The sequence below is a fragment of the Alligator sinensis genome, unplaced genomic scaffold, assembly GCF_000455745.1.
Source record: "Alligator sinensis unplaced genomic scaffold, ASM45574v1 scaffold1339_1, whole genome shotgun sequence".
Lineage (NCBI taxonomy): Eukaryota > Metazoa > Chordata > Crocodylia > Alligatoridae > Alligator > Alligator sinensis.
The window spans coordinates 256,939-274,424 of record NW_005842490.1 but is presented as its reverse complement, the minus strand read 5'-3'; the positions used below and the strand labels follow the sequence as shown (position 1 = coordinate 274,424).

The 17,486-nt window shown below is 43.1% G+C and overlaps 1 protein-coding gene across 1 annotated transcript in view; it reads right to left on the bottom strand.

Annotated features, from left to right (window-relative positions):
• The window catches only part of LOC102372414 (sodium leak channel non-selective protein), a 324,052-nt gene that overhangs the window by 78,304 nt on the left and 228,262 nt on the right, over positions 1-17,486 (bottom strand). The window contains exons 12-13 of the mRNA XM_025212883.1: positions 5,523-5,660; positions 1,552-1,626 (exon numbers count right to left, since the gene is read on the bottom strand). Coding sequence (XP_025068668.1) covers positions 1,552-1,626; positions 5,523-5,660 — 213 coding nt within the window. The remainder of the gene's footprint in view (positions 1-1,551; positions 1,627-5,522; positions 5,661-17,486) is intronic.

The window sequence follows — 17,486 nt, the reverse complement described above, 5'->3', positions numbered from 1 at the left end:
CCTATACTGGCTCTAGTCCACTAGGCTCCTGACCCTTGCAGGGCTGCTCCGTCACTAACTTTAGCCCCTCAGGTCCCTGACCCTTGCAGGACTCAAAGTGCCCCTGAGGCATCTCTCTGTAGCCTCCAAACCTTCCAGTTAACTACCTCAGGCCTCTGGTCTAATATTTCTTCAATTGAAACCTGGGATTTGCCCTTCCCCAAGCTCTTCCCTATCCTCAGCTATATCCTAGGGTTGTCGTTTCACACTTCTATCTACCACCCAGAGTCTGCTTTTCTTTAGGCCTCTCCCCCTAACTCCTAGCCCACTACCTCCTTTTTGGGTTTCTTCTCTACTAGCTGACACCAGCCCAGCAGTGTTAGCTGTCTCTGAGTCCACTTACAAGGCCACCCTTCACATTCTGGGATTCCTTCACTAAGGCTCAGGACCCAGGCTTGTGGAGCCCTGCACTCCACCCGCTTCTAGCTGCCTGCTCAGTAACCCTTTAACTGAGCCCGGGGTTTTTTCATTAGGTCCTGCAGCTGTGCCACAGGCACCACTTACACAGCTGTCTTGAGTTCAGTGCCCTGATTCGAAGCTCTCCAAACCAATTCAGAAAAGATTTGGAGAGCTTCAGAGATTTGGGAAGACCCCACTTCCTGCTGCAGGGAGCTGGACCTGGACTTCATGCTGGTAAGTAGGAGGTGGGCAGGGGACGGGAGGCTGAAGAAGGAGGGTGGGGACCATGGTGTTGGGGGGAGCCCATCAGGACCCATCCCCTGCTTGCTCCCCCAGCCCCCCTGCAGGAGCTGCTTTCCAGGCTGCCTGACAGCCATGTGTATATACATGCACATGGCACCCCCTGCCCGACTGTCTTCCTTACGTTCCCCCTAACCCATTGCAGGCTGGAACTCTGCCAGCCTGTAGAGAGCTCTTTGCGAAAGAGCAAAATCCACATGTTTCTTTGTTAAAATGAAAAAGATCCATGTTTTTCTCAGGTAAAGGGGAAAATCTACATTTTTTTTCCCATTTTTTCCATGAGAAATGGAAAATCCAGATCCCTGGTGATTAACTTGGGCACCCCTCAACTGTTCACACTTAGAAAAGACAGTTCTGAGAATCAGCACTTTACTTGGGCTGTTTACTGGTCTCCATAAGGTCCTGCTCTGTGGCACAAGAAGCCAGGATCTCACCAATGATATATTTATATATCCAAGTGGATCCAAGTGGCAGAGAGAATTGTGCAAACACAATGCTAGAACTATTTAGGCTTTACTGTAACTAGAAAACTTTGTAAAACAGACCAAGAACCTTGTTAGTTCTCAATAAATAAATCCTTGGTAATCCATCAAGACTTTTTAAATGGTGTTAGCTATATTTGGCCAGACAGTTTAAAATGACTTTTACTGTCCATGTCACTTCAGAAGTCTCCTCATAGTTTTCTATGTACTATTTAACACATTTCTACGTTCTAACATACATTCTAGTGTTTTTAAACATATAATGCGCAATTTCCTTGGTGTTTTATGTCTCATTGCAAATATTTCCAGCAAGATAAAAGCATATTCTTACTTGTTTAAGCTTTTTAAGATCTTCATCAAGTTCCAGGTTGTCCAGAATAACAGCAACAAACAAGCTGAGCAGAATCTAAAAAATAATTCAAAGGGTTTTTTTTAATTCGTCTTACTTTTCTTAAAGAGCACAATTAAGTACTCTGAGTAAAATCTTGATTACTGAAATAAATGAGAGTTTTGTCATTGACATCAGTAGAGCTAGGATTTTACTCAGTGGGTATATTATACTTCTTTTCAGTTGTCTCAGTCACCCACATGGCATTTTTGGCACTTATGTGCCAGTAGGCATTCTCTTCCTAGACCTGGAACCCTGCTCTGTAGATGACACATGTATCTGGACATGCATACCAGCAACAAAATAGGCACTCACCTAGGAAACCAGTGACCTGGATCCTAACATGATAAATGTGCATAAAGCTGCCCATTGAAACAGTTGGAGTCCTATGTGCACCCACCCAAGGCTGAGTATGCGTGAATAGGAGAGAGATGCATTTCACTGGGTAGAAAAGGACCACACTCCTTAGATGAGATGTATATCTTTTGGAATAATGGTGACAAAACTTACTGTGCTAAGTGTCCATAATGAGTGTTAGTGTGCCGTAGTTAGTGAACAATGAATTTGCACCTTAGCTTACTATGTAGTAATTCCCCATGTACATAAACCTTTAGTAGAAAGAATCTCATGAACCTACAACATAAATATAATACATAGTGAACTACTGAAACTGCATAGTGTTGACTGGCATATGTGTTTACAATGGGCCACTGGAGCCCAGAATATGACTGATGCTAACTGAGTTAGGAGATAAGTCCAGGATGACCGGTGTATGGGGGAGGGAAACATAGACAATTCAACAAATTTCCCTACATCTGGAAAACCCCAGTCCTGTAAATGTGTATGTACTTAACTTTACAGTTAGCTACAGTGATTTTAAATGGACTGCTCATAGGAGTTAAGCACAGCCATAAGCAACAGCATAGGGACATGGTGGGTGCATCCAAAAGGAAGTACTAAATGACGGCACAGTAACAGCCCATACTGCACCGTGCTGGCCACGCACAGTTATTTTTAGCTACTACATTGCTGTAGCAGTGCTCTATAAGGAGAGAGTGCATTGCTACAGCAACATAGCTGTGACATCATGGTTTGTGACCACTGATGCTATGTCACTGTAGCACATTGCTATGGCAATGTAGTGTCACTTGTAGATGTGCCCAGCCAGGCACCCAGGGCACAGAGGCAATAGCAACTTCTGGTTGCAGCTGCTTTTTTTGCCCTTCCAAGTCAGCACCTATGGCAGCTGTCCTGTTCACCCTGCCCCAAATTGCACTACTGCACAATAAGCGTTTGCATTATTAGGGGTGAGACTATAACATGAAGCTTCTTTCCTCTAGAGTGAATATGCCATGAAACTGACAGTGGAAAACTCTATTATTCTTCCTTGAGAACAATATGAAAGATCTTGCAAAAGTGACTCAGGCACTTAAAAGCCTTTTTGCCGCCCCATGCACCTAAATATCTTTGTAAATCTGGCCTTTTCTGTTATCAACCTATATCCCATTTTCAAAAGTAACAAGCATCCAGGAACCTTAATTTCATTGACTTTCAGTGACACAACTTTTCCAAATGGAACTTAGATATATGTCACAAAGGCACTTCTGAAAAATAAGTAAATAAAATAAATAAGCCTATGCCCAGGGATATGAACTTTAAATTTGATATCATGTTGTCTAAACAATTTCTTAATATATAAACGTTTAGAAGGAGAAATGGCTGGACACAAATTTACTCTACCAGTATTTAACAGATTTTTCTGCAGCTGCTATGAAAAGCATGTTAAATATGCCAAATAATTAAACAGTACTTTATAACAGATTGTAGTGCAGAGGTCACAGTGAACTGTTAAAGTGGCCTTTTAAAATGGTAAGGAAAGACAGAAATCGGATACAATGCATCATCACTGGCATGAAGTACTTTAATCATTACCAACTGTGAGTAAGATTTTTTTCTGTCATCCTGTCAGAATGTTACAATATGGTATTTTTCTTCTTCTTCAGCCCTGACCATAATAGTACAGTACCAATTTACACTAGGAGAAATGCCATAGCTGGTAAACAGATCACAGTTCAGAACTTTATTCTTTCATATTTCTATATGTAATAAGTCAAAAAATCAAGATTTCCATTAACTCTCTTTTCACTTCACCATGAACCTTAAAGACCTTATAACAAAAGAACAGTTAAACCCAAATTTATTGTTTAACTGCCTTCATTCCCATCTGGATTAATAACAGTCTTCACTTCCAGCACAGTTTCTGTTTTTCAAGCTTCAACTTTTCTTCAGCTTTTATGCAAAACCTATTAATTTCTTTCCAACTTCATACAGTCTCCTTTGCCAAGTGCATGCAATTATCACCTCTTAGTTCTAACACTCCCCCTTGTTCTGGCTGTTGAAAGTTATCATTTATTTCTTCATTTGATTTCTTTCTTTTATTTGCTTATTGCTGTTTATTCTTAGATCTCTTTGCTGTTTTCAGTATAAACCTGACTTTTTCCACATTCCATCACTGATCACAAGTATTTTTCATCATATTTTCTGCCTTGTCATTTTCTTTTGAAATACTTTTGGTCTTTTATGATTTTTGCATCCATAGCCTGAGGAAAACCTGAGAAGTGAAGCACCACTGCCTGCCATTTCTTCTGTGTACTTTATTAATTGTTGGGGCCCTGTGTGATAATGATATCTATAGATGCACTATAGGAAACTCTAGTGGGAGGAGAAAGGACTATGAACAAATCTATGGAAGAAAACAAGGGCTTGGCTCTTGACTAGCAGATTTCCCAAAAGAGGGCTGGAGATGAGGCAAAGACACCCTGGGAGACATCTTTTCTCTGGGCAAAATGGCTAAAACTAAACAATCCTGGCTGACTCTTTTGAAAAAGTACTATTAGATGAGGAAAGATTGACACAGGGAAAGGAATATCTATTGCGCTATCAGAGAAAGGGGAATCTGAGATGCATCAAACTGTTCTAGTCAACTTAACAACTGTGTTATCTATCTATCTATCTATCTATGTGTGTGTATATATATAAGAGCTGCTGTGGGAATCAAATGTATTTTTAGGATATAGGCAAACAGAGTAAGTCAAATCATGCAGTCTATACATTAGACAAGGGGAAGGGAAAGGGCCACAAAGGGAATAAAGAAATGGGAATTATGAATAAATATACCCAAGTGCTATGCTGTTAGTGCAAATATGTGATAAACAGAAGCAGAAACTAGTGGAATTAGGGTGTTTTCTGTAACCACTACCAAGGCCCTAACTGTTTTACTATTTCTGCAGAACTCCTTTCCATTCTGCTTTTGATGTAGAAAGATGTAACCTCGGTCATTTAAAATACATACAAGGAAAGGTATCTTTTTCAGCTCTAATCCATATTTCCATACAGATACAGGACTTGCTTTATTAATTTTTGTGGCTTTGTTATCTGATATGTTGCATCATAAATTTCCTTTATGTTAGTTTCCACATCATACAACAGAAAAGCATTGTACTGAATTCTAATTAACAGTTTGTACCCTGAGGCTTTATATTTGTGTTCAGTTTAATTAGAGCTACAAAGAAAATTCAATGACACTGAAGAAAGCATCTCTACATGATATGTACAAGCCCTTGTTGCACTCTCTGATCATCTGAACTTTGAGGACTCATGGTAGTTAACAATTACAGTACTTCTGTTAGGATTGGGTCTTTGGCATGGAAAACTCCACACCAGAGAGCAAAGGTTAGCCTCCACAGGTCATGAAGCCAAAGGCTAGATTTCATCACACAAAGAATTAATTCTGATGCCATCAATAAGAAGTTGAGAAGGAACATAAGATTTAGCGAGCTGATTAAAATACACATCACAAGAAGTACTTCAGCAATTTAAAACAAAGCAATGAAAATGTGCAGGTCAGAACTTACCAATGTAGCAAAAAGATGATAAAGTATAAAGTAAATAGCAACTACTGGTGCCCACATATGTCCTACTGCATTCAGAGTTTGATCCATGACATCTACCCATCCTTCCTGCGTTAGGATCTGGAACATTGACATGAAAGCCTGGAAGAAAGAAATAGCACATATATTACAGTTGTAAATATTACATTATATTACTCTGTGGACCTGTGGCAGGGCACTGTTTATGCCTGCCACTTTAAGACCTGGGGCCAAGCAGCCAGCAGGTGCTTAATTGCAGCAGCCGTTTTAGAGCCCTGGCCGCCCATAAAACAGGGCATTTTGCTGCTGGCTGGAACTGTAGCAACATCACCTGGCTGTGAGGTTTTGTGGAACACTCTGGAGGTAAGGAAGGAACTGTAGGGGATGGTCAGGAGGCTCCTGGTCCTGGGCATGACCTAAAACTGCACCCTGCTGGGAGTGGGTGGCCTGGTGGGGCTCTCAGTGGCGCAGGAGCCCCCAGGAAATGCCAGGCCAATTACCACTCTGGTGAAAGGTTGGTCGGGGTGCCTTAATCCCAGCTCCCACAACCGGGTGGGTTACCCCTTTGTAGGGTCTGGAAGGTGGACCCCAGAGAGAGAGTGGGGCCATAGACTCATAAATCTGTTTAGAAATACCTCAACTGGTTAATGCTGGGGCCAGGACCAGAAGGGTCGAAGAGCCAGGGGTTCACTGCGAGGGATGGCCAGAGCTGAAGGCCTGGGGATCTGACTGGCCTGGAGGTGAGAGCAGGGCCAGTGTAGCCAAAGGTCCCAGGAGACCACACCCATAAGGGGGAACAGTTCAGGGAGCTATGCAGCCTAGAATGAATGTGGAATAGTGTGTCTAAATGGAGGGATCCAGGTAGGCTTCAAACACTCTGGGGCCCAGAGTGGGGTCGGTGATGTTGACAACAAAGGATGCCATCTGCGAGGCATGGGCTGCAGTATAGGGGAGGTATGGAGCCGCAGATAGCGCCCCCTGGCATTGGGGCAAGAAATGGGCAGCCTGATGCTTATTAAGATCATTAATTAATTAATTAATTAACATCAAGGCATGGCAGAAGAGAATGCGGGCAGTTGGCCCAGAACAGGTGGGCAGGCCAAAGGTAAATTGGCCCTGAGAAGGCCCCCTGCTACAGGACCATTAGCCTAAAATTGTATGGAATAAGTTTAGCAAAGCAGAAAAGCCAGTTATTTTTATTTTGATAAGCAAAAGAAGGGATTTCAGGTTTGTGAATAAGTATTAGATATCTTTCTCATGCTGAAACAGAAACAACTTCATATTTAATGGGACTGTAACCACCTGTAACTTGTAAACATAGTCTCAACTTTGTTAGTTATCATGTCCTCTCTCTTTGATGCCCTCTCTTGTGAATGAAATATAAAGAACATGCTGATTTTGAGGATATGGAAAGTTATTATTACCAGCGTCTTATTATCCTGTCAATTCATGCTTAGGTTGACTGTTTTAAATGCTGTTTCCTTTCATTTAAACACGTTTAGTAAAGCTATACAATTTAACGATAAAGTAGGGTATCATCTAGGAAAGCTCATGCCTCTCTGAACCAGTCTCTCAGGTGCTACACTGCCCTCCCTTCTGCAAATCAAAGGAAGTGGTTCTTCCACTCCATTCAGCATTTCTAAGGCCTGGCCTGGAGTAATGTGTCCAGTTTTCAGTGCTGCATTTCAAGAAAGACATAAACAAACTGGAAGTTTAGTAGACAGAAAACTAAAAAAAGAAAGATCAGAGGTCTAGGAAAGAGACTTGTGAGAAAACATTGGAAAAATTGGGATTACTTGGTTTGGAGAAGAGAAAACAGTCTTTAAACATATAAAGGGCAGTTATAAAGAGGACAGTGATAAGTTCTCAATGGCTGTAGGTGACAGATAAGGAGCAATGGTCTTAGATAATAACAAGGGACATTTTAGGTTGCATATTATAATGAACTTTCTCACTACAGAAGTGGTTAGGCTACACTGAAAGATTATAGAATCTCCACCTATAACTCTACCTTGGATATTTTCAAAATCAGGTTAGACAGACTAGGAAAGTTACATGAGGATGAGGGTACACACTGGGCACATCTACACATGCAATTAAGGCACCTGAATATTCTGTGCAGAAAATTCAGGCTCTTTAAAGCACGTCCTGGAGCACATCTATCTACATGTGCGTTCCCATCAGGAGTAAATTGAGCCCAATAGGAGCAGCACAGTCCTGCCCTGCTCTGCCCTCCTGTAGCAGCCAGGGGGAGCTCCAAGCTCTCTTATGTGCTAACCCTGTGTTGGCAAGGGGACTTGGTCCTGAACTCTGGAGGGTGGGGAGGAGTTGTCCCAGCTTGGTGGAGAGCTCCATCCCATCCAGGGGGAGATTGGGATGAGTGGGAAGATGGGGGAGCTCTCCTGGCTGGGTGGGCAGCTGCCACCCCGCCCCACGGAGATCAGGACCCGTCCTGAGCTCCATGTGGCTGGGACAAATGTCCTGGCTGCTGGGCAGCTGCCTTCCTGCCCTGTGGAGATTGGGACCCGATCTCCATGTGGCTGGCAGGCAGTCTCTCGCCAAGCCAGGACAGCTCTTCTAGCCCCCTGTGACCCCCTGCTGCCTATGTTGACCAGGAACAATTTGCTCCTGGTCAGCATCTACATGTATGGTATGGTGCATATGTTAATGCACCATTTTCTAGTACCTGTTTCTACAGGTACTAGAAAATAGCTCATCAGACTAATATACAGCACAGTAATTGCTGAGCACATGTAGAAGGTGATACTTTCCTGTGCATTAGACTAGTATAATGTGCAGTATAATGTCTTGTGTAGAAGCACCCACTATGTGCCAGATCTGTTCTATCTATTAGGCATGAAAATGCCTCAAGTAACTAAATGTGATTCTATTTCACCCTGCTCAAAGCCCTGAAGAATAGTTAATATAAAAGGCTATATTTGTAGTTCCCACCATCTCTCATGTTCTGCACTAGATTCTGACCAAGGTCAAAACAAACTGCTAAGAAAAATCAGACTTCAGGTGCTATGGAAAAAGCAGAAAATGTAAAAGGCACTGTCTGATTTTGAAAGACAACTTGGCCCAGAGAATACTTGGACTCCCAATACATGTACAAGCATATGCACATGCACCAAACTCATCATGAGGAAACAATTGGAGTCCCAAGATGGCAGCCTCAACCCAAGTGCAACTGTTACTGACATGAATATAGTGTATGAACGATTCAGTATCTATGAAACAACCAATGGTGCAAGGTGGCCTTGCCCAGTGCCACTCCTCCCCCGTAGCTTTATCTAAGCTGCTCTTTCTGAAGCAAAAGGTGGAAAACACTATATTAAAATTATTCAGACTACTTTAATTTCCTAAATATCCATCTGTATGTGACTATATCTCTTATAATTGATGAACATTTCAGCCCTTTTCAATGATATATTAATCATTTTAGAATCTTATAATTCCTCTCTTTAAGAAAAACTATATTTTAATTCTTTTCTCAAGCCCTTCTCTACACAGCTCTTCAAACCATCTCCACTCACATCTGGCCACAAGCTCTACACTGAGAACCTTGGCCTGGCCCCTCTCTGGGCCCACTCTTATCTTGGGCCTCTGGTCCCCTTCAGTAGACCTTGGCCCTGCCTTGGGCCCCCCTCCATGAACCTGGGCCGTGTGCTTTTCTGTCAGGGTGTGCCCCCCTAGTCTTTCCCCTCCACAGGGTACCCACAAGGCAGTGGGGGCTGAGACTTTCCGATGCCCCACTGGAGTGGCACATGTGTAGCATTGCCTGGAGACTGCCCTGACACAGGCAGCCCCACCACACTTATACTGGAAAATATTAGTTTTAAGAAAATAATAAGGCAGTGCTGGACAATGATTTTGTGTTCTACACCCGACAATCTTTCTTTCAGAACAAGATATTTTTAGTTGAAAGGTACATTTCCCACCGTTAGTTGTATTTCAAATTCATTTTAACATTATCTAGTTGACAGAATGAACAGCTGTGAAAATGAGACTTAAGAGATTTATGCAAATGTAGAACTTCTGAATTAATTCATGTTACAGAAGACTGACAATTTCTTTGAGTATTTATGCCCTATTACTTAATTAGCTGTTTTGGTGATGGAAGGCAAACTATATTTTTTTTATAAAGTGCAAGATCAGAAAATGGGGTATGGTCACTGAAAATATACTAGCAAAAGTAAGAATTCTGTGCGTGTAATTGGTAATTTCCCACAGAAGATTATAACACAAGGGGGTAGAATCATGGTTTTAAAAACAATCTAGGGTTTACTTGAAAAGTACTCAGAGAGGAGCAGTTTCATTTAAAATAATGGGAAAATCCCAATGGCCTTACTCAGAAGCAGTCCCATTGAAATCCATGGGATAACTTCTGTGAGAGACTTGAGCACAACTTGGAGCCTACTGTGTATAAAGCTTCTGCCCATCCTTTGCACTTCTTTTTTTTTTTCTTTACTTATGCATTGGGTGCACCTACACATGTGCTTTACTGAAGATATAACTAATTAGCTCCATAGTAAAACATCACCATCTGCATGTGTACCCATATTATGGTGCAGTAAATTAATTAACTCCATTGTGGGATAGTACAGTCTGGGACAAGTGCTATCCTATGGTGGGGTAATTTAAGCCATCTCCATGCACATGTAGACAGTGACCAGGGCTGGCTGGTGCATGAGGATGATACAGTGTGGGGGCTGCCTCCTGTCTCGTGCTCCAGTCTGCCCTTCTCCATAACCTGGAGCCCAGCGCTGACCCCCCTGAGCCTGCTGCCAGCCTGGGGCTGCTCTGCCTCGGTTCCAACTGCTGCAGCTCCAGGTGTATGTGTATGTGCTGTGCCTGGGAGATGCTGACTCTGGTGCAGACTGCACTGAAATTTAATACTCCATGCTAAGTGCACATGTAGATGCACACATTAAGAAACATTCAATACTTGCCTTAACAAGGGAGTCCATTCATAAAAGTCCTTGAACTGGAGGATGACTGTATTGCACAAATACTTCTCTGTCTGAGACTCCTTCATAAACTCATTAGCCATGTCCAAACAAGCAGGGGTGTGTGCTTGCAGCAGTGCAAATTTGCACCCAGGGCTGTTCCTAGTCGGGGGGAGGAATCTGGGCGACTGCCCCGGGCCTGTGCTTTGGGGGCCTCTGTGGAGCTGGGTGGAGCAGCAGCTTCACGTCCAGCTGCTTGCTACCCCCCTACCTCCTTCCCCACTGCTGCTGATGGCGGAGGCAGCTTCTTTGGGTCTGGGTCCTGTGGGATTGGAGTGGGGGCAGGGCCCCACATGGGTTGATTTGTCCCAGGCCCCGCACCCTGCTCAGGTCGTCTCTGTTTGTTTTGCTATTTTGTGGCACAGCACACCTCCCTTGTACACGTGCTTTGTTCTGTGACACATTGTCGTGCTGTGAGCAAACTGCCCTTGCCCAGCTGCTCCCGGCGGCTACATTTCTACTGCTCCATAGGCCCTGACTGTTCCTACATGCTGGGAGAAGCTGGGCAAGGGCAGTGTTACAGTATGTCCAGAGTATCTTACTGAAGGACCAAGCCTCCGTTTGTTCTGGCCCATGCTATTTCTCATGTTCTGTGTCACTTTTTCCCTGGGTTTTTTTTTTTTTTGCATTTTGCTACTGGGAAATACCAGTAGCAAATTTTGTAGCTGCACTACAAATTTGCAGTGTAGGGCATATCTTAATGTTCCACACATGCAGTTTGTGGTGCCACAAAGAGGCTTGTGGCACCACAAACTGAATGTGCCTGCATGTGCAGACACAGCCATAAGGTTAAATGAAAACTCAAGATTCACTAATTCCAACCCTTGCACTGATGCAGGATACACTAGTCCTAAACCATTCCCACAAAATGCTTATCTAGCCTCTTCCTGAAAGTTTCTAATGCAGCCCCAAATTGTACTGCATGAATCACATTGTTGCTTGGAGTCCTGCCTCAGCTCCAGGAGTGTTATTCTAATTCCACTGAAGTCAAGAAGATTTCAGTGGGGTCAGGATCTCAATTTTGACTCATTTTGAATAAAAGCCCTCTTTTTCTTAGCATTTATTTTGTAGAAGCAGCCAATATTTCTCCTGAAGATTCTAGAGAAGTTTATGCCCAAATTTAACTCCTCCTTTTGATGTGTATGTAGCATTTATGAGGCTCAAATTAAGTGTGCAAGTGGCACCAGGGGACACTTATGGGTTTTTTAGGTCCTATTCTCAGATGTGCCACTCAACTGGTTTGAGCATGATCAGAAGGGATCCACTCTGGCCAAGTTGCCTTTCAAAATGCTCTGTTGTGATCCTATTACACCTGGCAAAATGCAGAAAACTCACAAAGAGCAGCTGATGGTGAAATAGGGCAGTTCTCCTGCCTTTTATTCCAATAGCCTAGTGATTAGGACATGTGCCCAGAAATTAGGAGACCCAGGTTCTAGAGCTACCTTAGCTAGAGAGAGTTTGCACTCACATCTTCTCCTTCCCAGGATAATGCCCTATCAGGATAGGGCCTAGGAAAGCTAAGAACTGTCCCTAACCCTTTCTTTTGCAATGGGCAGCCAAGAGAGGGCCTGCTATGGCTCTAAAAGGGAGGGCATCCTGGATTCAGCCCCTGTTCCTGTCCTTATCTTCACTGCTATATAGATATTTTGCCCAATGGCTATTTTATATGTTATATGAATTGAAGGCAGTAGGAATGGGAGGCAGCCTCCATTCCAGGTGTGTGCCCAGCTCATTGAGCCACAGTGCCATGCTGCCTTGAGAGTTGAATCCTTCTGGCCCTGCATATCTTCCTCTTGCGAAGTGACAATGGTACCCTTTTTATTGTGTATGGCATCTTTTAACTTCTGAGTACTCTACGAGGTGCCTAATGTTCCTTGAACATCTCCTGCTTTTATCTATACCAGTGGGCCCAACCTTTTTGGCAGGTGTGTCCCAAATTACCTCCACACCCTCTCTAAGTGCCACGCCGATTCCTGTATGCTGCCTGATCTGCTGCTCTGCTTTTTCCTCTCTGCCCAATCTTTTGCTCTGTTTTCTGCTCTCTGCCTTATCAGCTCTGCTGCCTGTCCTCTCCACAACCTGTGATTGTGCCACACACAGAGGTTGCCTGGGCTACTTGTGGCATACGTGCCACAGGCTGGCCACGCCTGATCTAGACCTAACTTCCTCCTTTTGTTTCCCTTAGGGCTTAGAAGAGGATGTTAGAGAAGACACATATACAGTGTTACTAGTGTTCTGATGTTCATAGAATCATAGAAGTAGGGTCAGAAGGGACCTTGTAGATCTTCAAGCCGCTTCTTAAAGACCCCCAAGGTAGGAGCCAGCACCACTTCCCTTTTAAGTTGGTTCCAGATCCTAGCCGCCCTAACTGTGAAGTAGTTCTTACGGATGTCTAATCTAAACCTACTCTCCAACAACTTGTGGCCGTTATTTCTTGTTATCCCGGGGGATGCTAGGGGAAACAAGGTTTCCCCCAAACCCTTCTGGTCTCCCCTAGTGAGTTTATAGATGGTCACAAGGTCCCCCCTCAGCCTTCTCTTGTGAAGGCTGAACAGGTTCAGGTCCCGTAGCCTCTCACTGTAGGGTCTGCCCTGCTGTCCCCGGATCATGTGGGTGGCCCTCCTCTGGACCCTCTCAATGTTGTCCACATCCCTCTTGAAGTGGGATGCCCAGAACTGGACACAGTACTCCAGCTGTGGCCTGACCAGTGTCGCGTAGAGGGGGAGGATCACCTCCTTGGCCCTACTTGAGATGCACCTGTGGATGCACAATAGGGTCCGGTTAGCCCTGCCGACCGTGACCTCGCATTGTCGGCCCTTGTTCATCTTGGAGTCAATGATGGCTCCAAGATCGCTTTCTGCCTCCGTGCTCTCAAGAAGGGAGTTTCCCATCTTAAGTGTGCTGCCAGTTACTACTGCCCAAGTGCAGCACCCTGCACTTGTCCGTATTGAAACGCATTCTGTTTTTGTTAGCCCACCCCTGCAACCTATCCAGGTCTTTCTGCAGTCTTTCCCTCCCTACTCCCTCCCTCCGTGCCCACCTCACCCCAAATTTTGGTAACATCAGCAAATTTGAACAGGTTGCTTTTCACCCTGTCGTCCAAATCGCTGATAAAGAAATTGAACAGTGCGGGCCCAAGGACCGAGCCTGGGGGACTCCGCTGCCCACTTCCCCCCAGGTCGAATATGACCCGTCCACCACCAAATGGTAGTGTCGTTAAACCAAAATCAAGGTCATAATGTGATAGAAAGAAACAAAACATTTTCTAAGAGAAGTGTGTTTTTCAGTGGAGTTTGCTTTGTTCAGATGGTTAGAGATGATGTTGTTCAAATGGAATATTTGATCAGTGGGGGAGGGATTTCCCACTACAGCTGCTGTACATTGTTGCACCTGAGAAAGTCTCTTAATTGGACAGATGAAGCATTGCTTTAGGTAGCTTAAAGAAAGCTGTGGACACCTGTACTGAAGCAAAAGGCACATGTCTCCACTGCCATTAGGGGAGCTCTAGATTTTTAACTGTTCTTGAAATAGCAGACCAAACCATGAGCTGACTTAAATACTAGGTAATACTAATGATATAACCAGTTGTACTGTATGGGGTATAAAGAAAGACAGACTTTGCCACAGTAAATCTATACAAGAAACTGTTTTTGCTTTGCTATTTAATTCATCTTGGATGATGGTTTCTAAAATTACAAGGATGATGGATCAGTTAAAACCTATAAAATATGTATCTATATTTTTCACTCAGTATTAAAGTCAGTCCATCTGAAAAGTTGCAATGGTCAAAAGAATAGCAAAATTTGTAGCCATAGCAACACTGAGCTTGTGCCTCTTGACTGTTGTCAGGTAACCATGTAAAAACATGCAATTTATAGGCATTAGTGAAAGGAGGAGGTCTACTTGTTCCAAAACCCATACTGTGCCTCTCTGTATAGTATTTATGGTTTAGAACTGATTTTATTTTTAGTCTGCTGTTCCAATGTTTAAGGCATGTTAGTGCACAGGCTTAAAATTTAGCCTACAGTGCCATCATTGTTATAAATGTTCCAGTCCTCAGCATCTAGAAAGTGGCAGTAACCATCTCCAGCAACTTATGCCTACTGTTTTAGACTCTCTTTTGCTGCTGGGCATACCCCAACAAGCCCACGATGATAACTTTGCATATATAGTTACCCACAACCCTCTTTCCTTCTCTGCTTGTGAATCCATTCTTTCAAGCACAGTTTAAAAATAGTGCATGCCAGGAATGTGAAACAGAATAGTTACATTATCTCTCTCACTTTGCTGCTCTGAATTTGATTCCACCATCCTTATTCAGAGATCACTTCTGTCAATGGGAGTCTCCCAACCTTTGCAAAAAAGACATGTTTTAAGAGGCAATTGCCAGGTCAGTTTTAGCACCATACTGAATTTTCTTTAAAGTAAATTTTCACTGAGCTTACTGACAGAATAAGAGCTTTTCAATTAGAAAGCCACAAACACACATTACCAACTATATTTTTCAAATTCTTATGAGCCTTAAAAAGAATAACATTCCGAAAAAGAATACTTGGAGTCAATTAAGTTAAACTCTCAAGTAAAATGTATCTCCATTGACACTCAACTTATGGATAATCATTCAAAGGGAATATTTTCTTTCCTCTTAGGTAGCATACAAAAGTACTTGTATACCTTTGCCAGATATTAATATAATTAAAGAAATTCAGATTTAGATCTGATCCAGTTTAAAATGTTTGCATTAATTTAAATGTTTAAAACATATCTTGATATAGGTTGACAATATTGGGTTAAACTTGATCTTTCAGGAACATTATATCAGTTCAGTTAGTTAAATCTATAGGTTACTTTGAATCTATCTTATCTTGATTATGTAAGTATAATTCTTTTAGGAATTTTCAGCCATTTTCATAAACAGCAAGATAAATGTATACCAGGAATCCAGTACACAGAAATTTCAATCCTTTCCAGGTTAAAATTCAAGGCTTAGCTAAAGTTATACATTGGGTCTGACAGTATAACTAGTGCCATTATAATCTAAATTAGACAGAGGCCTGGCTTTTTTAGAATGTACCTATTAGCATCCTCTTTACTTTTTCCAGTGTTTAAGAAGGAAACCTTATTACATTCTTCACAATTCTTATAACTTTTACTGCCCAGAATAGAAATTGAAGCATAACTTTATTCCTCTTGGGGTAGCTTTTTTTTTTGCTTCATTTTTTATAGCTAATATCCCATATCTGTAATTCAGGCCAATCATTACAAACTGTTGCTTAGCAATTTTGTTTGTTAACTGCATGACTCTTGAGGCAGCGTTATTCATTTTGGTTTAATTGTTCCAACCAATGCACTTCCACTAAAACAGATTGTGAAACCAATATAGGATGACTGAAACCAATAAATTGAGACTGGAACCAATCCATGTACACTATGTCTAATATACTATTAAAGAAATTGTAGTATTTTCATTCAAAGCAGTGTGTTTCACTAACTACATTATGTCCAATTTCCACTGATTTTCAGTGTCTCATTTTGATTTGATATCACATTCATAAATATCCATTATTTATGCCCAAAAGTTAGATGTGTGTCTTGGCAATGCAGGCAGGCTGTATCACCCTGTACAAATAAGTGTTCCTATGCAAATTTGAGGTAACCATTTTTTCTATCCAGGTATATGTTTTTATAAGACACTGTTCATACCCAATTGTATGCACACCCTGGCCCTTGCAGTCTTGACCACTGTTAGACCCATATACTTTGCTATGTCATTGTCAGCCCAACAACTGTATTTCTCCCATACCCCACACACCCAAATAAGTCATACAGTTGGAAGAAAGAATGTAGAAAAAAATATATTTTTTCCAGGGTTGTGGTTAACTGTGTGACATAAAGTAAGTTCTTTTGAAAACAGGGGACACATGAACACATGAAATTAATTCACAAAAAGAAACACTAGCGCATATCACACCAGAGTTTACTCTCCTGGGTGTGCCATTGAACATATGCCTGGGACTGCAGCATGTTGAGCCAAGGCATAGAGCCTACAGCTGGCAGGGGGCTCCAGGGGTCAGTCTGCCAGCCCAGGGATGCTCCAACCTGGCTCAACATGCTGCAGAGGAGTTGGCTGGGGCGTGACGGTGCTCCCGTGCAGGGCTACCCAGCAGGCAGCCCCCACACTGAAGCACTCTTATGCTCCCAGTAACCCCCATCAGTGTCTACACATGCATTGCTGTGCATGAAAAAACTCCACAGCAGGACAGTACTTGTATTTACAACTACTAACCGGCTGCAGAGTTTATAACATTCCTGTGGCCTATTAGGGCCACATCTATAGATGCCGAGATGTGTACCGAGGATCTAATTAGGCAACTCTGCAGTAAACATCTCATGAAGACATGCCCAGGAAGTATCATATCCCAGGAGACAGTCTGGGCGAGGCAGTTCAGAACACATGTGTAGATGGTAATGCCAGGATTAGTTTACAGGCAGTCCTTGGACTTATAACACAATTAGTTCCTAAAAACCACGTGTTAAGTCGAAACATCATAACTTGGAACCGATTTTTCCCATAGGAACAATGTTAAAAATGGAGGATTGGTTCCTGAACCAAGGCGTGATATCCTATTTCAGGGATCAGCAACCCCCAGCACACATGCCGAGCATGGCACATGAGGCATTTTGCTCGGCATGCCACCACCAGCTTGGGATCTAGGCAGCTGCTGCCAGCTGAGATCCTGGGCTCCTCCCAGCAGGTGGCTAGGAGGCTGCAAGCCCTGCTGCAAGCGGCCCAGGCACCATGACTGGCAGAAGCTACCCCAGAGTGTGGGCCAGCTGCAGCCCGGCCACAGCCCTGACAGACGCAGTGCCGGTGTCTGCTGCCTTCCCAGAGCCTGGGCCGGGAGACAGCTGGGGCTGGGGAGGGGAGGCAACAGCTGTT